The 27,523-nt window shown below is 38.8% G+C and overlaps 2 protein-coding genes across 6 annotated transcripts in view; one reads left to right on the top strand and one right to left on the bottom strand.

Moving 5' to 3' along the window:
• Positions 1-4,833, top strand: part of pdhb (pyruvate dehydrogenase E1 subunit beta) — a 20,604-nt gene extending 15,771 nt beyond the window's left edge. Inside the window, exons 9-10 of the mRNA XM_043708189.1 lie at positions 2,792-2,933; positions 3,099-4,833. Of these exons, the coding sequence (XP_043564124.1) occupies positions 2,792-2,933; positions 3,099-3,244 (288 nt within the window). The 3' untranslated portion in view covers positions 3,245-4,833. The remainder of the gene's footprint in view (positions 1-2,791; positions 2,934-3,098) is intronic.
• Positions 4,811-27,523, bottom strand: part of pxk (PX domain containing serine/threonine kinase) — a 63,225-nt gene continuing 40,512 nt past the window's right edge. For 3 of the 5 annotated variants that reach the window (XM_043708187.1, XM_043708185.1, XM_043708188.1), the window contains exons 13-19: positions 27,072-27,120; positions 20,970-21,047; positions 18,809-18,895; positions 18,048-18,056; positions 17,723-17,798; positions 14,471-14,527; positions 4,811-5,512 (exon numbers count right to left, since the gene is read on the bottom strand). In XM_043708187.1, the coding sequence (XP_043564122.1) occupies positions 5,328-5,512; positions 14,471-14,527; positions 17,723-17,798; positions 18,048-18,056; positions 18,809-18,895; positions 20,970-21,047; positions 27,072-27,120 (541 nt within the window). In that variant the 3' untranslated portion in view covers positions 4,811-5,327. Of the gene's footprint in view, positions 5,513-8,804; positions 8,890-14,470; positions 14,528-17,722; positions 17,799-18,047; positions 18,057-18,808; positions 18,896-20,969; positions 21,048-27,071; positions 27,121-27,523 lie in introns of all 5 variants that reach the window. The other 2 variants (XR_006314317.1, XM_043708186.1) reach the window with 2 other exon arrangements.

Raw genomic sequence — 27,523 nt, 5'->3', positions numbered from 1 at the left:
CCACCTATCGCATTTCCAACGCCCCTCCCCCAAGTCCCTCCTCCCTACCTTTTATCTTAGCCTGCTGGACACACTTTCCTCATTCCTGAAGAAGGGCTTATGCCCGAAACGTCGATTCTCCTGATCCCTGGATGCTGCCTGACCTGCTGTGCTGTTCCAGCAACACATTTTCAGCAAAGCTAACATAGTCTTGTCGAAAAGAAATTGTTTAATTTTATCAGAGTTCTTTTGAAGAAGTAACTTGTGTTGTAGATTAGAGGGGAACCAATAGATGTATTATACTTGGATATCCAGAACGCATTTGATAATGTGCCACATCAGAAGTTGTTGTGGAAAATTCAAGCTCATGGTATAGGGGGTAACACATTGGCACTGATATGATTGGCTTGTTAACAGGAAGCAGAGAAAAGGAATAAATGGATCTTTTTCAGGCTGGCAGAGCATCACAAGTGTGCCACAAGGTCAGTGCTGAGGCCCCAACACTTTGCATTTAAATGAATAATTTTGAAGGGATTGAAAGCGTCATGTCTAAATTTGTTACATACATAGGAAAGTGGGTTGTGAAATAGACTTGAGGACCCTTAAGTGCTTTGGATAGGTTAAGTGAGTGGGAAAAGATCTGGAAAATGGAGTACTGTGTGGGGAAATGTGAAGCTCTACTTTGAAAGAAAAATAAAAATAAGCATTATTTAAATGGTGCGAGGTCACAGAGCTCTGAAATGCAGAGAGATCTAGGTGTTGTAGTGCACAAATTGTAGAAGGTTAGTATACAGGCACAGCAAAGAATCAAGAAAACTAATTGAATATTATTTCATTGCAAGGCAAATTGAATGCAAGAGTAAGGAGGTTATGTTTCAATTTATACTGGGCATTAGGGAAACCACATCTGAAGTATTGTATACAGACTGACCATGCTTGCAGAAGGATGTTAATGCATTGGAAATAGTTCAGGGAGCTTACTAGACTAATACCTAGAAAGAGCAAGATGGGTGGACATCAAAAGAATGTTTCTTCTTGAGACAATCTAACATTAAGGGTCAAGGTTAAAAATAAAGGGTTGCCCATTTGAAACAAATGAGGAAAGCATTTATCTGAGGGCTTAGCCTTTGGAATTCCCTGCCTCAAAAGGCAGAGCCTTTAAATATTTTAAAGCAGCGGTAGATTCTTGATTACTGAGAATATGCAGGAAGATAAGGTTGAATTTAAAATCAGATCAGCCAGTATCTTATTGAATGATGGAGCAGGCTTGAAGAACTCAATGGCCTACTCTTCCACGTTCATATATATTGTATACTACATGCCAGCCCCTGGTTGTGTCACTGGAACAACAACAGATTTTGAAAGGAAATTTTAATTTTCTTTTTAAAATGTACTTGTGTTAAATGGTCTGACCTGAATACCTCTAGCCACCTTTTGCTTTTGTACAGGATGATTAAACTAACTTGAAAGTTAGCATGTGGGAATTTTGAGTTGAGAGCACACATCTGGAACAATCTAACATTGTTTATTATTGATCAGCTCCCTCCAACTGACCACCTGGTGTCACTAGCATTTATCACCTAAGTTTTTGGTTTGTTGAATATCTGTAAATCTCAATTTTTAAAGGGCAGAAACATTTGTTCAGAAAAGTTTTTTCATGAATATAATGAAAGTAGCTATCATAGAATCATAAAATCCCGACAGTGCAGAAAGAGGCCTAACAAGTCTATGTTGATCCTCCAAGGGTATCCTCCCAACCCTATCCCCATAACCCTGTATTTATCATTATGCAGATTAGGTGGATTAACACTTTTTGACTGTGGGAGGAAACCCATGCAGACGTGGGGAGAACATTCAAATTCCACCCAGTCACCAAACACTGAAATCTAACCTGGGTCCCTGAGTCACTGTGCTGCCCAAGTCTTATTAAAAGTAAACCCAAAGCTGTTGGCTAAGAAAGTTTGCAGGATCTGGAATTTTTTTGAAACTGTTTGACAAATATTGTCTTTTAAAAATACAGAAAAAAAAATTCCAGCATTTTTGTTTGAAACCTCTTGAGGATGCTGCTCCTTTAACAAGGTTATGTTGTCCTTTTTTTTTTCAAAAAGGCCATAAAAGACACCAGAGTCTGAAAAATCTATGGTTGAAGGTATTAGGACCAATTAGGTTACAGGTAACAGGTACTGCCTCAGGCAAATGGCTTTTAAGTTTAAAAAAAAACACTTGTACAATGAAAGGCGAGTGGCCAGTTCTCCAGCTCGCTTTTCTCTGGTTTAGTTTGGTTTTCGCACAGTCGAGTTGAAAAAGTTGCTGGACCCCAAAGAAGCAGGTCCTTCTCCCCTGTAAGATCCTGTGTTTTGATTTTTTTTTTAACCTTTTTTGTGCCTGGGGGTGTTCATGGGGATTGTTACAAGTATTTGAATAGCATCATTTAAGTTGGGATGATCAGATGGGTTGTTATTCTATATTCTGTTCTCCTTTGTTTCCTTTGGTAACCTTGTAAATAAATTCTGTTTTTAAAACTAAGTGGTTTGACCTACTGCGTCCCTCTTGGAATATGTGTTACACCTGCTTAATACAACTAGCCACGTTAGGGTCTGGGCTACTTGAAATGTTTTGAGAAGCTCTGGCCTGGTCTATGAACACTGGTGGAAATATATCAGCCAAACTATATGGCTGGCAATAGTTTCAGTAGATAGGATTCAGTCAAAAGGGCTATCTTGTTAAATTCCATTTCCTCCTTGGTAAAGGTTTATGATATGTTGCATTAAATGCAAAATTAGAGTACTTATCAACATTTGTATTATTCCAGGTCATTAATATGCGTACAATTAGGCCTCTGGATATTGAAACAATTGAAGCTAGTGTGATGAAGACCAATCACCTGGTGACAGTTGAGGGCGGTTGGCCACAGTTTGGAGTGGGTGCTGAAATTTGTGCCAGAATAATGGAAGGTAAAGTGGTGCAGATTAAATAATATCAATATGTAAAACATTGGTTTTCCAAATTTATTTGCTTATTTCACTAACTGAATGTAGACATCTGAAAAAGTGTATATAATTCTGAAATTTACAATACTTGTTTGCAATCTTGTTGAATCCTAACTTTTTTAAAAATAGGACCAGCATTTAACTACCTGGATGCCCCAGCTGTACGTGTCACTGGTGCTGATATTCCTATGCCCTATGCAAAGATCTTGGAAGATAACTCCGTACCTCAGATTAAAGATATAATTTTTTCAGTGAAGAAGGTACTCAATGTGTAATTGTACTTACTGTTTTCCCCCACCACTCCATTTTAAATCCTTTCATTGATGGTGTATAAACGTTTTTAATAGTTGCTGGAAGATCCAAAATATTATGTGCCATGCGCTATTAGAAAAGTATTACTTTAAAAAGGATGTCAACTTTTAACTTGAACTGTGGTAATGCTCATATTGAATAGTAAGATTTTTGCCTCTTCCCTAACTCATATATTGGAGGTAGTGTACAGAGCTCCAAAATAATTAGCATGGTACCAGTGAGATGTTTAAAGTGTGAAAATAACTTGGATGTTGGATATGCTGAAAGACTTGGAGAATCTGAATGATAGCATAATCTACTTAGATTCTAACAGAAATGAGTATTTTATCTAGAAAACAAAATTTCTGGACCTAGCAGTTTTGAAAAGGGAGGTTATACCCATTTAATGAAAGAATTGATGATCATCTTTGGGAAACTTAGTACCTAATAATTAATTGATGCAAACATATCCAACTGGCTTTATTTAAATGTTGCCTTGTATCTTTGTTCAGTGGAGTCTAATATTCACATTTGTGTCACTTGGGGATTTTATGAAAAGGTAGCAGCATTAATACACAACTATTTATGATCTAAAAAATGCGCATTTGATTAGTTTAAAAGTAAGTCAACCTCCTTGCTGTATTTTGAGTTGTATGTCAGTGTCAATTGTTGTATTACACCAGTGCAAATTAAAATCAATTAAAAAAATTTTTTTTGAGAAAATGATTCGTCCTCCCAAAATCCTTTTGGCAACTCCATATAGCAGGATCAAATATTAAGCAGTTTTAATTGCATTTTGGAAATTCATGATTTTTTAAGTTACAGCCAACCAATAGGATTGTGATTTATTTTGTTACTTATTCATTAATGAATAAGGGAGAGTCACTTTAGTTTTGTTTTGAAATTGGGAATCTACCCAGGCTTGATATTGACTGCAGTGTTATGAATTAGTGATCCAAACTGCATTAAGTACCAGTCATAAGGTTGAAACCACAAATGAATTGAATAAAGTCATCACAAAGTCCAAGCTTTGACCACCTAATAATAAATGAGTGATTATAGTCATTAAAACTCAAACAAGGTTTCAAATACCAAATGACTTTAACTGTTTGCATCTTTTGAAACATGCAAGAGAGGATTGTTGTGATGGTTCGATACCCTACATAAGTAGAGCCACATTTTAAAGAAAACATCTTACCAATTTTGGAAAAAGGCTGGAGACTGACTTACAACTGAAAATTCCCATGTGTTTTATTGATCGTGTGAAATGGAGACCGTTGTCAACCTCCAGAAAAAAGTTACTGTATGGCCCTTTTGAAAATTCTGTATTCTTACTGTTGCACAAGCTCATTTTAAAATGCTGAAAAAAAGTAATGACTAAGAATACAATTTTCTTGAGCAAAGTGGCTGTTGAGTGTAGTAGATACATGGTAGTTTGGAGGTTTGTTACATGGGAGTATCCCTGGTAGTCTTCTCCCTTCTATTGCTCTGTTAGAAACATATAAAGCTGTTCATTGAATTTTTGTAGCAAACAAAATGGTGAACAATTATTAATAAAAATATTAAAACAATATTTAATTGTTTACAAGAAAATTTGTACAGATAATATACCACCAATCTTTCTGCATAGAAACAGTTGTTTCTTTAAGGTAAAACACAATTGTATCATTAAAGTGCACTTTCTTCAGAATTTCAAGAGTATTAGGTGATTATGGTCAAACTGTAGCTAGTATTTTTAAGATACATCATTACTATGAAACAATCATTGCTATTTTTGCACTGCTTCAAATAAAATCATTGCAGAACATTTTGGTTCCACAGGCTAAACTTACTGACAACTGCTAAGAGAGAGAGAATCTACTTCAGAAATAGCCATGTCCAGAAGAGGGCACAGCAAGCCCATAAGTAAATCTTTACACATTTGGCAGCAACACATCTTTAAAAAGCATATGCTTTGAAAAGGAATGATTGTCCTGGACCGAACTCCACTTCACGTGCCCATTTTCTTCACTCATCAGGATTTCAAGTTTGGTATTCAAAGCAGTCCAGTAACAAAGCCATTTTGTATTATTTGATTGTAGGGACACTGCGGTCATTTGTATCTGTAGGCTTCAAGTGCCCCTTTTTAAAGCTTTGAATTGAAGTAAGTAAGGCTGCTCTACCTGCACCATTAGCATTAGAAATTGATTGTGATGGAAGATCAGTCTCAGACTTTGGAGGTGCAACTAGTGGTGGAGGAACTAGTGAAACTCCTGCAGATTAAGGAGAAAAGAAAAATAAGGTTTTTTTTTGACTAATGTATACAATGTTAAATATACATTAATCAACAAATAAGGAAAGTTAATATCTTGGCTATCACTCTAGAGCAGTGTATAGCTAAAATGTCATGTTTTTTGTAGATAATGACATGTGGTTTATCATTGATTTTATTTTTGACAATATTTACAAGCATCAAAAATGACCTGTATTTTTCTTTAGACATAAGTAATTACACTTCAGTCTAATTTATTCACTGAAAGCATTTTAATTAGAAGTACTCAGTTGTAAAAATTAAAAAAGATGCAAACCAAAACATTTAAACCCACAGCTGGTAGAAAGAGGTTCAACATTAAAGTTTTGAAATTGAGTTCACGCAGAACAAAAGCAACAAATTTCAATTGGGTTACTGCAGGGTGCACCATCAAATTCCTGATTGGGATCAGAGGAGAGGCACTCTATTCTTTCTCTGGCGGGGGGGGAAAGAAAAAATGGAATGCCAATACAAACTATCTGGAAACTGTATAAGATTATGATGATATCTATTAAGCAATATGACTGGTACAGGAGATCCAAACATTGTTGCATAGATTGTAGCATTAGAAACAACAAAATAGAATAGCAGCTGTATAGAACAATAGGAAGTAATACCACTGAGTTGGATGATGGTGATGAAAGCAGTGCCTTTTCCAAATGGAGTACTACTGTAATTTATTATAGACCAGAAGGTAAACAATTTGTATGTAATATTCAGGTGATGTCACACATTTGAAGTAGAGACTGTGAGGTGTTGTAATATTACCTGAACGCATCTGATTAGAGCCAGGCAGAAATGGACATAGTTTACCATTCAGTCACTATTGCTGGAAGTGCACCAATGGAGAGGTTAGCTGGAAACAGAATCTATATTGCCCATTTGCAATGGACCTAACTTTTTTGTCTCCCTTCCCCCATATCACCCAAAAAAAGTGTTTTTTTTTCTTCAAAGTACTTTACCTATTCCATTCCTTATCATCCCTCATCAGTCCTCTGCATTCCTATTCTCCTGCAATTGGTTGACTAACTCTGTACAAGATTTCTTGCCACTCTCCAACAAACCTACTGTGGCATTTTTCACATTATCTCCTTTTGCTGTCTCAAACAGAAAGGAGAATGTGAAAGATGGTAATTCTTTAACAATATCTGGTCACTTTATGTACTTTGCTAATAATGTGATTTAGTTGGTCACAACTGGGCCCTATTGAAGCCTCTACACTTAAATGCTGCTACCACAGCCCTTGCCAATCTGTCACCTTCCTTTGGACATTCACACAAATCAACCTCATCTTGTTTCTAGAATCCTTTTCATCTACTGCTCCATTGCAAGTTTCCTTAAGATATTCTTCTACTCCTCCCTCCAACTTCTACAACAATAGACTCATTGCTTTTGACAGTTTTCATTTCCCCTCTTGCCTTCAAATCAGCAATGCCCTCTTCTTCCACAAATACCTTTCCATCCATATTAACAGCCAACATCCTGAAGCTCTCATTAGTAATCCCCTTTCAAATGCCAAAATCATGATTAACAAAATCAAATTACATCCTTGGATCACTCATTACTGACAACATTTACCCTATTTAAAAACTACTTCAAATCTGCCCATTAAGAAAGCATTTCCTCCAAATCACAAACTGTCAGCAGCTTTTGGCTTTCTATTTAATGTGATATAACGGCAGATCAGAGTTTCACCAAAATCTGAGCAAAATCACAACTACCTAAGGGCAAAAAACCTATCCATTCCTAAATTGGTTGGCCACATTAGTCTCCCTACCAGGTTACATTATCATCTGCCAAAATCTCTCAGCAGTCCAGCATCATGCTAGATTACAGTTAACCAAGGGCTCCTTGCCATGAATGATTAATTCTTGGAGGTTGAACTCAAGCTGACTTTCTAACCATATCACCTCCATTAGCTATTTCTAGTTTTTTAGTATTATCTAACTCTGGTCATCCCTCCACTCACATTGCTGAAACCCTCATTCATGTCTTAGATTCATTAAATATGAAGGTGTCAAATATTCTTCAGGTTGCATTTTAATCCTCTAGTCTCTAAACTATAGCTCACCCAAACTTTAGCAACGTGCAACTTTCTCTGACATTTTTAACCAAACAGGACTTGATGTAATGTAGGAAATCACTTAGGGGACCACTGTATTTAAATCAAATTACATCCTTGAATCACTCATTACTGACATTTACCCTATTTAAAAACTACTTCCAAACTGCCCATTTGGAAAGCATTTCCTCCAAATGTTATAAATGAAATAGCTAATGGAGGGGTTAGGGTTAGAAAGTCAGCTTGGGTTCAACCTCCAAGAATTATCATTCATGGTTTTGGTTAGGGCTGGCTTGGTGCTGTGACAAGAGATGGTAAGCTGTTTTCAGGTCTTCACATAGAAGCTTCAGCACAGTCATGACAGTGGTTTCCTTGAGAGAAAAGGAAAGCTGGCAATTCTTAGTTACAAGATGGAGGGTTTGTGTTTTAAAACTAATGTCATCACTCATCCCCTTAAAAGTATCAATTACTACTAACAGCAAGACTGTGAGAATGATGCCTCGCCTAGAACACTTGGCACCACCGTATCTTTCATTAATGCCATAATTACCTCCAGCCTGCAAAACCTTTAAAACACACTTTGATTCTTGCATCTTGTGCATATTGTGGTTTGGGGTTCAGATACTGAGGCATCACACTATGAAATTCCCTCCATAAACACAATCCCTTTCTCCTCAAATAAACCCTCTAAAGCATTTTGGGCAAGGAATCCATTTTTTCGTTGCACCCTGAGACAGATTTGTGTTAAAGGCACCTATTGCAAGATTGTTGAACAATAGCAAAATGCTTATTGATGTTGAAAATAATGAACAGAACCATTGGAGAAGCTCAGGTCTAGCAGCATCGGTGAGAGAAACAGAGTTAAATGGTTGAAGTCTGGTATGACTTCTTGAGAACAGGAGACTCATACCAGACTTGAAACATTCACTCTGTTTCTCTCTCCACATGCTGACAGACCTGCTGGGCTTATTGGAAGTTACTGTTGTTCGCATAGTATGCACTGTACAAGCTCAAACAAAGAATTGGTACTTGAGATAAAGGGGGGAAAATAACAAAGGTAAAATAGAACAGACATACAAAGAAGTTTGGAGCCAGGAGTTCAATTATCTAAGTTATCTGGTCCAAAGAAAATCCACCTCCACTGTTCTCCCAACCAAGAATGATTGCAATTGTTAAGAGCAAACTGATTCACCTTGATGACTGTGACCTCTTTCTGTAGCCTTAAGTTTTAGGGTGGTCTACATTACCCCAAAGTCAGGCTCAAAATGGTGTGTGCTCTACAGCAAAGACAGCATAGAAAGAGAGAAGCAATAAGTCATTACCAAGAACAAGGCATTCTGGACAATATACAAAATACAACAATGACTTTCAGACAGATGAATTACCATAGAAAACAATAAAGTTAAAAGATTCATTATTACACCAAGTGTCATACAGGTTTGAATGTTTTTGGATGTCTTCATATCACACTTTACAAATGTATCAAGTTCTCACAAGGCAGAATTAAAAACATAAAAACAAAATATGATGGATGCTGGAAATCTGAAATTAAAACTGAAAATACTGGATATTGGACTGCAGCAGTAAAGAAAGCAGGTCACCACCATCTTGCCAAGGGCAACTAGGGCTAGGCAATAAATGCTGGTACAACCAGCAATGACCACGTCGCATGGATGAATTTTTAAAAACTCCAGATCAAGCAACATCTGTGCCGTAAGACAGAGTTAATGTTTAATTTTGATAACCTTTCATTCTGGAAATGTCTGTTAACCAGAACCACTTTCTTCTACGGCCTAATCTGCTGAGTATTTTGTTTTTAGTCCCAATAACTAATGTTGTCTGCAAGAAGAAAAAATGAAGAAAAACAGGCGAGAAAGGGACAAATAAAGCATGGGTACACAAAACAAAACAGCAGAAATTCTCATAAATAATACCCAGTCACAGTTCTCCACAGCACTGCCATAACCATAGCTCGAGCGCTTCAAAATTAACAGCCAAGAATATCTTCCCTTCCTAGCTTAACAACACTGCTTCCCCAGCTCTAATGCCTCTCCTGGATCTGTGTGCTATAACACTCCCTCAAAACAAAGTAGACTTAGATATAGAATACAGTAATTGAAACAAAATGATTGATTGATTGAAGTCAATTAAGCAGAATCTAAACATATTCCATTTATACAGCACAGAATAAATATAAAAAATGATTAGGTTGCAGAAACCAATGGTCAGAACATAGCCTAATAATGAACTGTTATAACCCAAGAAAAATAAGTTGAATGATAGATTATAGAACACTTCTTATTTTTAATACTGCATACAGAGGTCCCTTGCAAGTTAGTGATGAAATAACCAATAGAAAGGAAAAGCATTTAGAACAGGGAGGAAAAGGAAGCTAATGCATTGTTTAGAATTTGTTGCTGTTAGATTTTCGGAAGTTTAGGTTTGCTGAATGATTACATAAAGCCAAATCTTTTGCCATTAAAAACAAAAACATTGGACTGAAAATGTAACTACCATACAACTATACAATTATAGTGATTTCAGCATGACTTTGCGAAATCCAGAAAACTCAAAAGCCTACACTAATACCTGAACATTAATAATGTGGGAGTGTGACTATTAAATTTAATGGTTTGAGTACATAAACAAAACATTAAAATTCCTGAATGGCATACAACATAAACATTTCACTTATAGGTTACAAATCTTTCAGTGAGCACTAACAGAGCATCCACAAAGAAAAATAAATGATGAACTGTGTTTTCAGAATATATTGGGCAACATGGTAGACTTGTGCTTTGTAAAGTAGATGAGTTCACAGCATTTTCTACACACAGCACATTACCTTATTAAAGCTCTGTCATAAACAGATGGTAAACCAAGTAGTGCATCCGTGTCTATTCTCAACAACTGAATTTAAATAGAACCTTTCAGACACAAAAATAATCCCAAAGTGATTCAAGAATGTGTAATCACAAAACTGGATCCCAAAATTTGGGGGTGGTGGAGGGATCATGAAAAAGCTGAGTCAAAAATGTAGATTTTAGTGAAAAGAGAAGCGAAGGTGTTTAAAGTTGAACAGAATACGGAGATTGTGAAACGCTAGCTTCAAAAGTCACTAGGGAGTTGGAGGAATCACGAGCAAAGTTACATGTTTTATGGCAGAGCTGAAGGTTTGTTTTAGTCATAGAGATTTAGTCTTCCCAAACCTGACAGTAGACAGGCAATTGAGAGGTTGAGAGAGACGTTGGAAGGAAAACTGAGTGTCAGTGCATATGTAGAAGCTGACCCATCTACAAATAGCATTCTGCCTTCAGTTATGACAAGGAGGAAGAGAATGTTCCAAAGTTGGATCCTTTGGTTAACCACAAAAATAGAAGATGGAAGTGGGATGAGCAGACATTCCTGAAAATATCCAATCAAAACTGGAGAATGTGTGGAACCAAGTATTCACAGAACAACTGTACTGGTCAGTGAAGAGGAGCCATCAAAAGACCAGACTGCAGAGATCAAGGAGGAATAATGCAGCACAATCTCACAATATATCATCGGTGAATTTGATTAGGGCCATTTCAAGCAAAAGCAGAAGAGAAATTCAAATACAATGTGGGAAAATGAACACAGATTTGGAAGGTGCAATATGTTTAAGGATCTGAAAGAAAACAGAACTTAAAGCTGTCATTGAGCTCCATTAAAGACAGTTTCCTCGATATATCTTTGTCACTCCAACAATAACAATGGAGTTACTTCACTGCCTGCTACTGGCATGGCACAGGGTTGCTATCAATTAACTGGTTATAATTTATTTTAAGGTTCAAAGGTCAAAGACAAAAGGTGACTTTTTTTAAACGTTACGTAACATGATGGCTGATCACGTTAATTTGATTAGGCATAATTGTATCAAAATTGACCTGCAGAAATGACTTGGGAGAATTTGTACTTGGTTTCCAATTGCCATGTTGAAATACTACGCCTAAATATCAAAGGGTGCAACAACTAATTCAGTGACTACTTAACACCGCATAAGGTCTGTGTATAAAGTACATTTCTAGAGACAGGAAGGAATGCAAAATGTTGTAAAGTAAAAACCGTAGCTTTTATGCTGCTTTTGTAAGAGTGTAGGTCTGGCTTAATAGTGATATCAATTGCAGTTAAGAAATGATTATCTGGTGTACTTGTCAATTTAACAATGTAAAGCGACCGTAAGTGAACTGGACCTGCCAGACAATGTAAAGAAACTTGCCTGGATTAGTGCAGCGCCAACAACACTCAAGAAGCTTGATGGCATTCAGGACATGACAACCCACTTGACTGGCACCCCATCTACAACTTTCAACAGTCAATCCTTCCATCACCAATGCAGAGTGGCACCAATACATACCACATGCAAGATGCATTACAGCAGCTCCTTTGATCGCACATCTCAAACGCACAACCTTTGTTGTGTAGATGTATGGGAATACTTCTGTCTGCAACTCACAAACCATTTTCATTTGGAAGTATGTTGCTGTTTCTTTGCCCCTCCCTATACTGGATCAACATCCTGCAGAACCCTAGCAGTACTAGGGTTATATAAACATTACATTAACTGCAGCAGTTCAAGGTGGTGGTTCAATACCAATTTTTCAAGAGCACTTTGAAATGGGCAAGAAATGCTGGCTTTGACCAGCTATGAAAAAAATAAAAGAACCTTCATTTGTTATTTAATAATATATTCATACTAATATAGTGATGTAGTAATAAATTAAGGCGTTACCTCAGTTTGAGAAAAGTTAATACATTTACAAATGTTGAAATTGCTGTTTTAGTGTTTCCCAAAGAGCTGCATAAAAGCACTAGGCTTTCCTTCATGTATCTTGATTTGATAATTTTCAATTTCAAAACGTTTGTACAACTGAATAACTCTGCTTTTTAAAGAAACTTGACAACAGAACATTAATTAGAAATAAAAACAGAAATGCTGGAGAAACTCAGGAGGTCTGGCAGTATCTGTGAAGAGAAAACAAACTCAATGTTGTGACTCTTTTTCAGAATAATGCTACTTCACTCCACTGAACACTGAAAAATATCTGCAAAGTAGGTGTGTGTTTGGATACAGCAGAAGTGACCTCCTTCAAATTGTTAAATTTGTGGATATATCCTAAATTCATCAATGAGAATGCAGTGCTGAGTTCAAACATTTTAAAAAGATTTTCCCTTCCCTCCAAATATAGGAAAATAAGATATCTACTCAGCCTTTCAAACACATTGAGCCATTCAATTAGATTATGGCTAACCTATATTTTTACACCATTTATCTATCTTCATCACATATCTCTTAGTGCCCTTACCAAAATTAAGTCATTCAATCTCAGCCCGGAAAATTTAAATTTACCACATCTCCAAGTTTTCAGGGAACGAGATTTTAACTCACCTCGCTCAAGCAAATGTTTGCTGATTTCACCAGAGGAAGTAGTTTCTCGTATTTGAATATCATGATAATTTTAAACACCTCAATTAGATCACTCCTCAAACCTTCTAAATTAAAAATTATGTCAACCAAGAGTGCTTTAAGCTCTTTTTATCCTTGCAAAATTATACTGTACCAATTCAAACACAAAACTAACTAATAGTGAATAAAAAAAACTTATATTACATAAAGATATGAAACAATATGAGACAAATATGTTGTCAATGTGAGTACTGAGTCACAATTTGTGGGCGGCACGGTGGCACAGTGGTTAGCACTGCTGCCTCACAGCGCCTGAGACCTGGGTTCAATTCCCGCCTCAGGCAGAACCCAAATCCTTAAAATCAGTGGCTGGCCTTCCTAGATATTCTCTAATCAACCTATTCAGAGACGTATTGTTCACTTCTGGTTTGTGTGGAACTTGAACCCGGGCCTCCTGGCTAAGAGGCATGGACCACTGCACCACAACAGACCAATGGCTGACCTCCTAAAAATGTTGCTCGGTGTTCAGGAAGACAATCATTGCCCTATTGATTGAGTGACAATTTAAGTCTATTATGTGGAATGGGTGCATTCCATATGATGATAAGGTAAGTCAGTAGTTGTTCCCTAGTTACTCCTGAAAGCAAACATAAAAAAAAAAGTACTTTTCTTCTTTATTAATGCCAATTCTAAACATCTGAAATATGTGTTTAAATTATAGAGTCACATAGCACAGAAACCAACCCTTCAGTCCAACTCATCTGTGCCAATCAGGTTTCCCAAAGTGAACGGATTCCATTTGCCTGTATTTGGCCAAGATTCCTCTAAACCTTTTTTTGTTCATGTCCTGTCCAAATGTCTTTTACAAGTTGTAACTGTACCTACATCTACTACTTCCTCTGGCAACTCATTGCATATAGGGACCATCCTGTGTGAAATTATTACAATATCTGCGGAATTGTTTTCCACGGTTTCAGTTACCCGCAATTTACCACGGCCCGAACATATTATAGAAAACCTTCCCGAACCAGGGACCAGGGGGCTGCTGGGAAGGTAAATTTCCACATTTAAATTAATGGGTTCACTCCTATCCATGTTTTTGGACTTCTGCGGTAGGTTTGGGAACATATCCCCTGCAGGTACGCAGGGGACTACTGTACTCAGTTAGTTGCACAAAATTAGAATTAATTTCATTAATATGCTTACATAAGCCTTAGGCAGGGAACCTCCAATATAATCTGATCATGGCAAACCTTGAAAAGACATTTTAACACTAATTATCATAATATCGTTAGATGAATTAATGATTCTGAGCTTGGATTTTTAAGAATAAGTTAGTAATTTGCTAAATACGTTATTCTAAAATAAGACAACTGTTAATAACACAATTACACATCATTTTCATGTTAAGAAACACTTGTACCTACCAGTTGATGGAGGAGTAGGAGAAGACGGTGATGTTAAAGGAGAACTAGCACCAGAGCCTGAAGAGAAAATTATAAATTGAAAAGGAATAAATACTCAAATTTTATTTATTCAATACTGACAAATAAATATTTTGTTTTAAAATGCTGAAAGAACTACCAAAGTGGTCATCAGCCCAATGTTTCCTTAAATGTCATAAGCATTCCTTCCCATGTTCTACAATGCTACAAATCAATAGAAATGCTCAAATTGGTCTGGGGATAAAACACAATTTTCAACTACATGTCCTTTGTAGTTCATTTGTAGTGTGTTCATTGCATTGACTAGGCTGGATTCTGTACAACTCACAGATGAAATACTGGATCTCAAATTGACTGAAGCTTATAAAATCCATGGAACCCACTGAAATCTTTTGGCTCAGTGATGAAAAAGTCCTACTAAAAGTTTTTTTGCATTCCCAACAGCAAACAGAACAAAAGCTTTATTTGATTGTTGATGCTTGCTTAATAGTGTGATCAGATGACTTGTTTGAGATCAGCACTATACAACCTTCATTTGGCACCACGTGCTACACATTGACATCTGAGCAATATGTAATCTGCAAAAATAAAGGTGAACAGTAGCAGTTTGTTTTCTTCATTTTTCGACTCTGCCTTTCAAAATATGGATATTGATCATAGCTTTTGTGTAAATATGTAAAATTATGGACTTTGAATAAAAACTAAATTTACAATTGTAAGAACAAGTAGGTTTAGTCTTTTAAGGCATGGCACAACCGCACAGCAGTTCGCACTTCTGCCTCACAGTGTCAAGGACCTGGGTTCAATTCCAGTCCTGGGTGACTATCTGTGGGGAGATTCACAGTCTCCCCATATCTGTGTGGGTTTCCACAAGTGCTCGTTTCCTCTCCCAGTCCAAAGATGTGCAGATTAGGTGGACTGGCCTTGCTCAAATAGTCATAGTGTCCAGGGATGTGTAGGCTAAGTAGATCAGCCGGAAACGGCAGGGACAGACCACTATAAACACTGGAGGAAACATCAAAGAAGCGCTTCGCAGGAGGCTCCCAAGCACTGATGATGTCGCCTAGCCAGGGGACGAAACGTTTGCAACAAAAACTTCCATCTCGGCGAACAGAACCACAACATAGGAATTATATGATTCTATATTCCCCTTAAAATTAATCATTTTAAAAGATGTAATGAAGAAAAATGTATGAACAACCTTCAGAGGATGCCATCTTTCAGATTAGATGTTAAAACAAAGCCCCGGGTCTCAGGTAGACATCAAAGGCCGCTCAGAACTATTTTGAAGAGCAGACGAATTATGACTACATCCTATAGCTCAATGAACATAAATTATCTGGTCATCGTCAGATTGCTGTTTGGGGTGTTTTATCTGCCCAAATGGGGGCACACAACAGTGATCACACTTTAAAATTACTTTACTTTCTGAACTCCAAGGCTCCACAGAAATGAAAGTCTATGTTCCCCTTTCTTTAAATTCATAAAACATTAAAAATACTTACAATTTACTGAATTAAACCTTGGTACTTTTCACATGTCAAACTGGCAAATGAAGGAGTAGGCCATTCGACCCTTTGAGCTTGCTCAACCATTCAGTACAATCCTGACGGATTGTCCAATTCACTACCCTGTATCCACCCTCTTCCCATTCCATTTAATCCCTTTAACCCCAAGACCTATATCCAACTCCTTGAAAACATTCAATGTTTTAACCTGAACTATTTTCTGTGGCAGAGAATTCCATTGGCTCGGTGAAGAAATTCCTCCTCATCTCAGTCCTAAATGGCCGACTGCATATCCTTAAACGTTTGACCTTTTTAGGGTGTAGGTTTGCTCACTGAGTTGTAGATTTGATATCCAGACGTTTCATTACCTGGCTAGGTAACATCATCTGTGGCGACCTCCAAGTGAAGCTTCACATGGAGGTCGCCACTGATGATGTTACCCAGCCAGGTAATGAAACGTCTGGATATCAAACCTACAGCTCAGCGAGCAAACCTACACCCTAAACCTCAACCTGAGCTACAAACCTTCACAAATTTTGACCTTTTGTTTATGGACTCCCCATCCTTCCTGCATTTACCCTGTCTAGTCCTGTTAGAATTTTATAGGTTTCTGTGGGATCTTCCCTCATTCATCTGCATTCCAGTGAATACAGTCCTAACCAGTTTCTTTTCGTATGTCAGCCCTGTCATCTCAAGAATCAGTCAGGTAAACTTTCACTGCACTCTCTCCATAGGCAGAATATCCTTCCTCAGATAAGGAGACCAAAACAGCGCACACCAAGACCTTGTACAATTTTTTTTCCTTATTCACTCTTGGGATGTGGGTGTCACTGGCTCTGCCAGTCTTTTTGCTGAGCCTTTTTGCCCTGGAGGTGGTGGTGATGAGCTGTTTTCTTGAATTGCTGCAATGTGCTGTAGGTAGACTGACAATGCAGTTAGGGAGAGAATTCCAGGATTTTGACCCAGCAACACTGCTGGAACTGAGATATATTTCCAAATCAATTGGAGGAAATCAACTTTGCTCATGTACTTGAGTCCTTTCACTGTGAATCCTATCATGTGCCTTCATCATCAGCTGCACCCACACCTTGAGTAACTGATGTCATTCAGATAATAATCTGCCTTTCTGTTTTTGCTACCCAAGTGAATAACCTCACATTTACATACATTATACTTTGTCTGCCATAAGTTTGCCCACTCACTCAACTTGTACAATTCACACTGAAGCATCTCTGCATCCATCCCACAGTTCACCCTCCCACCTTGCTTTGTGTCACCAGCAAACCTAGAGATATTACATTTACTTTCCTCACCTAAATAATTAGAATGTGCTTTGAATAGCTGGGGTACAAGTATTGATCCCTGCACTACCTCACTAGTCACTGGCGTCTCAAAAAAAAAACACCCATTCATTCCTTCTCAGTTTCCTGTTTGCCATAACGTTCCCCATCCATTTTAGTATTCTGTCCCCAATCCTCTGCACTTTAAGTTACATTCTTTTTCAATTAGGTTAGTGTGGGCAGCATCCATTGAGAATGAGTTGCACTGTACAAAACTTTGACATTTAATTAAAACCAATATATTCAGTAGCTCCATTTGAACATTACCCTAAGAGTTTATTGAAGAATGGCCCAGGAATTTTAACTATTAAAAATAACTTCAAAACAGATATCGTTCTTCACTGAACTTGAAATAATTAATTCTTTTCAAATTAAAGAAAACATACCAGAGTTCACATTGTTTGAGTTGCTGCTTTTAGCTGAGATGTCCACTTCATTTTCAGTTACAGACTGCTTTGATTTCTGCTCATAAGAAAAAGCATATTTTATTTTAAAAGACTGAGAAACACCTATGAAATACAACTATACCATACTTTGGTCATGCAATCAGAGAAACAGCAAACTTCAATGTATCGTGCAATGCTCATTAAAAATGAACATGCAATAAAGCAGATAAAAGTATAAAATATAGATAGCTGCAAATTAATTCAGAAAAGCTAAAGGACAAGTAAAATAATGTAACTAGACCTCTCTTGAATCAATTTTTGTTACCTTGGCTTGCTACAATAAAAGAACAGAAGAGTTTTATTATTTAAGAAACAAAGCCACAGTTTTATAGAGTTATTTGGACTAAAATTGAATATTAATTTAAAAATATGAACAAAATTAAATATCATCTTTACTAAAGAAAGGCATCCTATGATTGCATTGTTTTTCTAGTACATCTCTTAAGCAAGCTGTTCAGTTTGAATGATCATTAGTAAAGGCATAGGAATGCCATCTAGGAGTGCTACATCACTGGTTAGTGCAGAAGCACCACCCTTCCAGTCAGAAGAGTAGACTACTTGGCCAACTTTCTGGTGTTCTGTAAAGTGCTGCCTGCTGAGTTCCAGGCCAGGGAGCCTTGATACTGCTAGTGTTACCTTCCTAATGCCCAAGTCGAACCTGGAGCCAATATCTCTCACCCCAAGCACGAGGAAACTGTCCGGTTGAACAGCAGCACTACAACGTGATCTCTTCTGCACTCTCCCCATCCCCCCATACCCTGAACTTTGACCACAGTAGGGCCATCTGCACATGCCCCAACTGGTATGATATTATGATGCAGGGAATGTAGTGGCAGCAGCCACAGAGGCAGAGATTCATTCTGAATCAGGGACATCTGTTGCCAGTTACTGACATCACCGTCACCATCTGTGCATGCAACCATTTTCACAGCCATCTTTACTTGTGTGCTAATCATTTCATTTATTAAAATTTTAGAATAAATGTTAAAACAATAATGTTTTAAAATCTTTTTAACTTTAATTTACCTTTCTTGCCAAAGTCTTCCTCCTCTTCTTCTCTTCCTCTGATCCATGATGAGATTGTGCCCGTGTCAGCCTCTTATACCGATGAAGCTTTTGGAAAAGAAACAAATTGAAATGATGATTCCTGGCAGCATTAGAAAATGTACAAATTATGTTCTAACTATTCTACTAGTTTGTGCTGATATACTTGACTTTCTGCTTATCAGTGGGAAAGTAGGAAAGATTTTTGCCCTGCTTTCACAGGGTACTGGTGCCATTGTATTGTGTGTGGCTAAGGTACCAACTCACTTCAACCCTGCCACCATTTTGGGCCTTCTGCCAGTGATTTCTGCATTATCTAAATCAGGTCAGGTCCTCATTAACCTATGCATATCTGGGTCCTCAGACACAAATAGAATCCTGAGGGAGCTATGTGAAGCATTGTACAAGTATCTGCCATAAATTCTCTACTCCAGAAACCTGGTGAATAGAAAGGGACTGTTAGAAGGCAAGGTTAAAATTATTTCATTGGGCACAGGAGAAGTACTCCCCCGGTATCCACAAGATCAATGTGATCCTCTATAATCTATAACCAATCTCACCTTCCTACTGGTTGGGTCAGCTTATGAAATGCCTACAAATGTGCAGAATCAGACCTAGAAATCTGCAACAGTACACGTTTTTGAAACACGCAAGACTCAGTCCTTAAAATGCAACAGGCCTCTCAGCAAAAGGCCCGCTCTTAAAATAAAAAAGATCAGATGGTTTTCTTGTCAGTCAATCTGTTCAGACATGTTATGACACACCTTTACAGCAGGTGGGACTTGAATATGAACTTTCTAGCCTAAAGGTAAGGACACGGTCACTGCGCTGTCAGAGGCCCTGACATGTTTTCCACATTTAGACAGAACATTCATCATTTAAAGCATACAGAAGTAGTTACAATCCAGAAAATAGAAATCTAACTTCTTCAGAATTATTCAATCTCTTCTTCATTTCTCATTTCAGAGAGTGATGCTTGCTAATTTACTGTGTCACAGGTGCTAGTCAACCATTTGTTTTGCATAAATTCAGATAAAGAAAGATGACAGGCTTTTCAATTGTGGTGAAACAATCCTAATCCTACCTCCAATGCGTTAATGTGCACCTTCCAATGGTGTTCAAGACAACTGTATTCAAACATTCAAGACTAGGTGCCTGAACTGATTTTTTTTCCCCTTCATGATCCAAGGACAGGCAGACTAGACTAGGTTAGATTAGATTCCCTATAGTGTTGGAAACAGGCCCTTCGGCCCAACAAGTGCAAATCAACTCTCCAGAGAGTAACCTGCCCAGACCCATTTCCCTCTTACTAATGCACCTAACACAATGGGCAACTTAGTGTGGCCAATTCACCTGACCTGCACATCTTTGGATTGTGAGAGGAAAAAGTTTAAGCACCTTGCACATATACTTTTGCCACATTGGTTTATAATATTAATTCCACAGAAGTTTTCTATTTAGTCAGCAGTAAATGAGAGTGCTTTAAAAAAAAAACAACATTCAAAACAAATGAGAAATTTCAATAAACCGCAGAAATCCTCGATGTTGTAGCTCTAATATACAGCCAAACCTGCACTGAAACATCAAGTATAATCAGGAATATTTTGCACTCTGATCACATACTAGATATGTTTGAAATAAAGGAATGCTGATCTTGATTTCACTTTAGATTTGGATTGTAAAGTCAAATATTCATGAGGCTGCCACAAATTGCATGATACAAATATCAGATTACCTCTAAATCAGGAAAGCTGTTACGTGAAGTTTTAGTTAGATGAACCATCTTAGCACATGGACTGACTCAGAGAGAAACCTCAGATGTCACTTACAGTCTAAACATGCAACAAACTCCTCACCTCGTCACATAGAACTCAGGCAAAAGCCAAGCACATCACTGACAACATGTTAACTGCAGCCAAAAAAAAAGCTGAAAATAGCAGACTGAATGCAGACAGAGCTAAGACATTTCTACACTTCTCTACATTATCAATAACAACACCATGTTCCAAGAGAGAAATGCACTTTGAATCCAAAATGATATTTACTCTTCCAGAATGGCGTCATTTTAATTTCTAGACATGTTACAGACTTAACACTGTAGTCTGGGTTGTTTTATTTAAAAGTAAGGGCCTGTTCAACTCACAGCTCTTTGTTCTTGATTTAGCTTGTTCTCCATGCATTCTTTTGCTGTTTTTAAGGCTTCCTTCAGTTTTGTAGGAATCTGCCACAAAAATAATTCCAAATGTTAGACACTAGTCCATTTCTTTTTGCAGCTTTCTACAAGTATGAATAGTATTTAAAGTGCTTTCCTTGGGAAGAAATAGCTATTTCCTCAAAATTAGAAAAGTTATTCATTTGTGTAATTTTTTGTAAATCATTAACAACCAAATCAGAAAATTTTTAGAAACTCCATTTGCCTGGCGTGTTTTCATGTTTTCAAAAAATCAAAAGCATATGAAGAGGTTTTTGCTATTCATTCATTTGAAACTTTCATAATGGCTGGCCAGTGTATCAACTCCGTCCATCTCCCTGAAAACAAAAGATGCTGGAGATCACAACAGATTACACACCATCCATGGAGAGAAAGCAAACATTTTCAGTCTAGATGACTCTTATAGAGTCATAGAGATGTACAGCATGGAAACAGACCCTTCGGTCCAACCCGTCCATGCCGACCAGATATCCCAACCCAATCTAGTCCCTCCTGCCAGCACCCGGCCCTATCCCTCCAAACCCTTCCTATTCATATACCCAGGAGAATCGACATGAGCCCTCATTCCTGAGGAAGGGCTTATGCCCGAAACGTCGATTCTCCTGCTCCTCAGATGCTGCCTGGCCTGCTGCGCTTTTCCAGCACCACACTTTTCAACTCTGGTCTCCAGCATCTGCAGTCCTTACTTTCTCCTATTCATATACCCATCCAAACGCCTCTTAAATGTTGCAATTGTACCAACCTCCACCAATTCCTCTGGCAGCTCATTCCATGTATGTACCACCCTTTGTGTGAAAAAGTTGCCCCTGAGGTCTCTTTTATATCTTTCCCCTCTCACCCTAAACCTATGCCCTCTAGTTCTGGACTCCCCAACCCCAGGGAAAAGAATTTGCCTATTTACTCTATCCATGCCCCTCATAATTTTGTAAACCTCTATAAGATCACCCCTCAACCTCCGATGCTCCAGGGAATACAGTCCCAGCCTGTTCAGCCTCTCCCTGTAGCTCAGATCCTCCAACCCTGGCAACATTCTTGTAACTCTTTTCTGAACCCTTCCAAGTTGCACAACATCTTTCCGATAGAAAGGAGACCAGAATTGCACGCAATATTCCAACAGTGGCCTAACCAATGTCCTGTACAGCCGCAACATGACCTCCCAACTCCTGTAGGAGAAAGTGAGGACCGCAGATGCTGGAGTTCAGAGCTGAAAATGTGTTGCTGGAAAAGCGCAGCAGATCAGGCAGCATCCAAGGAGCAGGAGAATCAACGTTTCGGGCATGAGCCCTTCTTCAGGAATGAGGAAAGTGTGTCCAGCAGGCTAAGATAAAAGGTAGGGAGGAGGGACTTGGGGGAGGGGCGTTGGAAATGTGATAGTGGAAGGAGGTCAAGGTGAGGGTGATAGGCCGGGGTGGGGGCAGAGAGGTCAGGAAGAAGATTGTAGGTTAGGAAGGCGGTGCTGAGTTCGAGGGATTTGACTGAGACAAGGCGAGGGGAGGGGGAAATGAGGAAACTGGAGAAATCTGAGTTCATCCCTTGTGGTTGGAGGGTTCCTAGGCGGAAGATGAGGCGCTCTTCTTCCAACCGTCGTGTTGCTATGGTCTGGCGATGGAGGAGTCCAAGGACCTGCATGTCCTTGGTGGAGTGGGAGGGGGAGTTGAAGTGTTGAGCCACAGGGTGGTTGGATTGGTTGGTCCGGGTGTCCCAGAGGTGTTCTCTGAAACGTTCCGCAAGTAGGCGGCCTGTCTCCCCAATATAGAGGCGGCCACATCGGGTGCAGCGGATGCAATAAATGATGTACTCAATACTCTGACCAATCAACCAAACACCTTCTTCACTACCTATCTGCGATTCCACTTTCAAGGAGCTATGAACCTGCACTCCAAGGTCTTTTCATCAGAGTTGATGTGAGATGTGGAGGGGACAGCATTTACGCAATAGTGATGGTGGGTGGGTGGGTGGGTTGGGGTAAACAGAGAAGTGCACTGGGGGAGAAAGGGTGCTAATAGTGCAGATTAAGTGATCAGAATGCGAGAATGGCAAAACAATGGTGTGTCTAACTGCCAGACTGGAAAGAAAAGACAGTCCCACTAGGATGGGGGGCAAGGGAATGTAACAAGTCATAGGGAATGTAACAAATAAAGCTAAAAGGGAAGAAATGGGAGTGATTTTACAATTTGAAGGTGTTGAACTTAACCTTAAGGCCAGAAGGTTGTAAAGTGTCTGAAGATGAGATGTTGTGATTCACTAGAACATTGCAGCATGCCGATGATAGACAAGTGGGCATGTGAGCAGGATGGTGTTAAATTAACTGGCTACAGGAAGGTTGAGGCAAAGTGGTTACCCAATCTACATTTGGTTTCTCCAAGGTAGAGTAGGGCACACTGGGTGCTGTGAATACACAAGATCGATGTGCCCACCATTGTTCCTTATTGCTCAATAGCCTTATCTCAAAAAAAAGTATCAATTTCAGTTTTGAAAATTTCAACTGATTGTGTATCCACAGTCATTTGCAACTGGGGTAGGGAGTTATGTTTTTGACTATGATCCGGGGGGAATTGTATGTCCCACATTTCCACTATTACTTGTGTAGAACTAGTGCTTACTTAGCAAATGGATCTGAACATTGGGAAAGATTGCTAACAATGCTCGAGAAAGATATTTTAAACTTGTGTAGGTCGGGGTCTTGTGTATTAAAAGATGCAGCTTCTAGCACATGTAAACATGCCACACTGCAAGCCCAACTGACTGGCCTAAATTTGTAGACAACAAAAACACATCATGCAGTGTGCCTTTTTCAAATCAATGATGATGGTCATTGCTGGTACATTTCTCAGGGCAATGCTCTCACCAATCAAATCAACCTGCCTGTTATAAAATGTCAACAGTGCTTGGTAGTCAACTGTCAATCATCATTTGGTACAGTATATCACAAAGATCAAAGAAAATTTACAGCCCAGGAACAGGCCCTTCGGCCCTCCAAGCCTGAGCCGATCCAAATCAGCTGTCTAAACCTGTCGCCCAATTCCTAAGCATCTGTATCCCTCTGCTCCGTACCTACCTATGCATCTGTCCAGGCGCATCTTAAATAAATCTACAGCGCCTGCCTCCACTATCTCTGTTGGCAATGCATTCCAGACACCCACCACCCTCTGTGTGAAGTACTTACCGCATGTATCCCCCTTAAACTTCCCACCTCTCACCTTAAAGCATGAGCTCTCATTATTGAATCCTTCAACCTGGGAAAAAGTTTGTCTCTATCCACCCTGTCTATACCCTTCATGGTTTTGTAAACCTCAATCAGGTCCCCCCTCAAACTCCTTTTCTCTCGTGAAAATAAACCTAACCTACTCAACCTCTTCATAGCTAGCACCTTCTATACCAGACAACATCCTCGTAAACCTTCTCTGCACCCTCTCCAAAGCGTCCACATCCTTTTGGTAATGTGGTGACCAGAACTGTGCACAGTATTCTAAATGCAGCCGAACCAATGTCTTGTACAATTTTAATATGACTTGCCAGCTCTTATACTCAATACCCCGTCCAATGAAGGCAAGCATACTATATGACTTTCTGGACCCTCTCCAATTTAATAATATCCTTTCTAAAGCAGGGTAATCAGAACTGCACATAGTACTCCAGAAATTCCCTGGCTTTTCCTTGCAGCCTTTCTTAAGTAAAGGCACAGCATTAGCCAACTGCTATGCTTCAGACACCTCTCCTGGGGCAGTCAATATCTTTGTTAGTGGCCCTGCAATTTCTTCCTTAACTTCCAACAATGTCCTGGCATACACTTGATCAGATCCAGGGGCCTTATCCACCTTTATATGTTTTAAGACCTCCAGCACATCCTCTTCTGTAATGTGGACTCTTCTCAAGAAATCACTTTGTTTCCTTGAGATCCGTCGCTTCCATGTCTTTCTCCACAGTAAATATGAAACAAAATCTTCATTTAGGATCTCATCCATGTCCTGTGGTCCTACACATAGATGGCCCCATTGATTTCTAACAGACATTTTCTCTCCCTAGTTATTCTTTTGCCCTTAATATACAAGTAGAATCTCTTTGGATTCTCCTTAACTTTATTTGCCAAAGCTATCGCATGTCCCCTTTTTGCCCTCTTGACTTTCCTCTTAAGTGTAATCCTACACCCACTTTAGTCTTCAAGGGATTCACTTGATACCAGCTGTCTATACCTGACATATGCCTCCCTCTTTGTCTTGACCAGAGCATCAAGATCTCTAGTCATCCAGTATTCTGGATTAGTGATGCTGGAAGAGCACAGCAGTTCAAGCAGCATCCAAGGAGCTTCGAAATCGACGTTTCGGGCAAAAGCTGGTCCCTATCCTACCAGACCTGTCCTTCACACTAACCAAGCACCAAGTAGGCCACCAGTGGCGTTAATACATTGAATGGTCAAACTACTGAGTTTATGACAGATGGAGAAAAGCAGTTCATAGGCCACTAATTTACCTTTGACTTCAGAGCAGAGGAATCACATTTTCAGATCTGAACAGAGTTTAGACCCACCACAAGAGAAATTTAGTTTGTGAAGCCTTCAAACTGAGATTTTGTCTAGAAGCTTGCAAGTTGCCAGAACAGAAGAGAGGTTAGGCTACAAGATTAGAAAGGCTTCATACCAGCAGGAAGAAACTGTAAAACTGCTTCAACAGTCCCAAGAAGGGAACGGTAATAAAAAGTCTTTTTAAAATAAGAAATTAAGGAGTTGAGTTAGCAGTGATATTTCTCTGGAATTGAGCATTTGTGAAAGGATATTAGTAGGAAAAGACTGAATCTTTGATTTAATGATTTATGTTAAGAACTTCCTAAAATGTCTTATATATAGCTTTGTTTTTTCTCTTCTTCCATATAATAACCTGGTCACCTTTAGTTAAACAACATTTTCAGTCATACATATATTCAGTATGTAATTTACCATGGTAAGCAACTGAATAAATTAAAATTTGAGCTATCAAACCAGGTTTCATTCTGGGATCTGAATTGTTCAGTATTACCATCAACTGGGATCTTAACACTATGAACCATCAACAGAGAAACCAATCATAACAAATCTAACATTGCCATTGTTGAATCTCCTATCAATATCCTGGGAGTTACCATTGATCAGAAACTGAACTAGACCAGGCAAATAAATATCATGGCCACAAGAGAACATCCAAGACTAGGAATTCTGTGGTGAATGAGTCACCACCTGTCTCCTCATTGCCTGCCTACCATCTAAAAGGCACATCAGGAGTGTGATAGAATACTCTCCGCTTGCTCAGAAGAATGCAGGTCCCACATCGGAAAGGTTTGACACCATTCAGAGTTGAGTAGTCCATTTGCTTGGCACCCCATCCAAGCCCTTAAATATTCATTCCCTCCACCACCAATGCACAGTAGCAGAGTGTGTGCCATCTACAAGATGCACTGCTGTAGCTCAACAAAGATCCTCCAACCAACACTTTCCAAATCTATGACCTCTAGCAGCTACAAGGAGAAGGGCAGCAGATGCCTAGGAACACTATCACCTTCAGGTTCCCCTCCAAGCCACTCAACAACCTGACATGGAACAATATCACTGTTCCTTCACTGCCAGCCAGTGCATCAAAATCCTGGAACTCCCATCCTAACAGTTCCTCTAACTCAAGGGCAGCTTATCACCAACTTCGCCAGGATAATTAGGGACTGACAATAAACATTAGCCTAGCCAGTAACACATATGATGAATGAATGAATGAATGAAGAAAACAGAAAAGGCTAATTTCATAACAGGGGAATGTATCAAAGTTTTTTTTTAAATTATGAAACAATCTGACATATAAATAGGGATGAGTTCTTTTTCTTTTACACATGGGGAGACAAATTCCACGAAGTAAGACATCACTGAAAAAATGGCAACAGGAAATTAGGAAGAAAGCTCTTTACCCAATGAGTGACTCAAAAACGGAATATGTGATCTCAGTAAAAAAATTAAGCTGTTTGCTTATAAATCTTAAGCACACACCACTTCAGTAAAGTGTACAAAAGCCTTACCTTAAATTGGGGCTTTTCAGTATTATGCAGCACAACATCATTGAATAACCTGAAAGGTGACAAGGAAATAATCATTAAAACATTAAATCTTTAAAAATGACCTATTTGTTCGTTTTTTATTTGGAGGTTTGGCATCAATAGACAATAGGTCATTCTGCCCTTCGAGCCTGCACCATCATTCAATATGATCATGGCTGATCATCCTTAATCAGTATCCTGTTCCTGCCTTATCTCCATAACTCTTGATTCCACAATCCTTGAGAGCTCTATCCAACTCTTTCTTAAATGAATCCAGAGACTGGGCCTCCACTCCCCTCTGGGGCAGAGCATTCCACACACCCACCACTCTCTGGGTGAAGAAGTTCCTCCTCATCTCTGTCCGAAATGGTCTACCCCGTATTTTTAAGCTGTGTCCTCTGGTTCGGCACTCACCCATCAGCGGAAACATGTTT

The sequence above is a fragment of the Chiloscyllium plagiosum genome, chromosome 18 (genome assembly GCF_004010195.1).
Source record: "Chiloscyllium plagiosum isolate BGI_BamShark_2017 chromosome 18, ASM401019v2, whole genome shotgun sequence".
NCBI classification, from domain to species: Eukaryota; Metazoa; Chordata; class Chondrichthyes; order Orectolobiformes; family Hemiscylliidae; genus Chiloscyllium; species Chiloscyllium plagiosum.
Note: the sequence above shows the minus strand (reverse complement) of the source record. Positions and strands in the feature narration are given on the sequence as shown.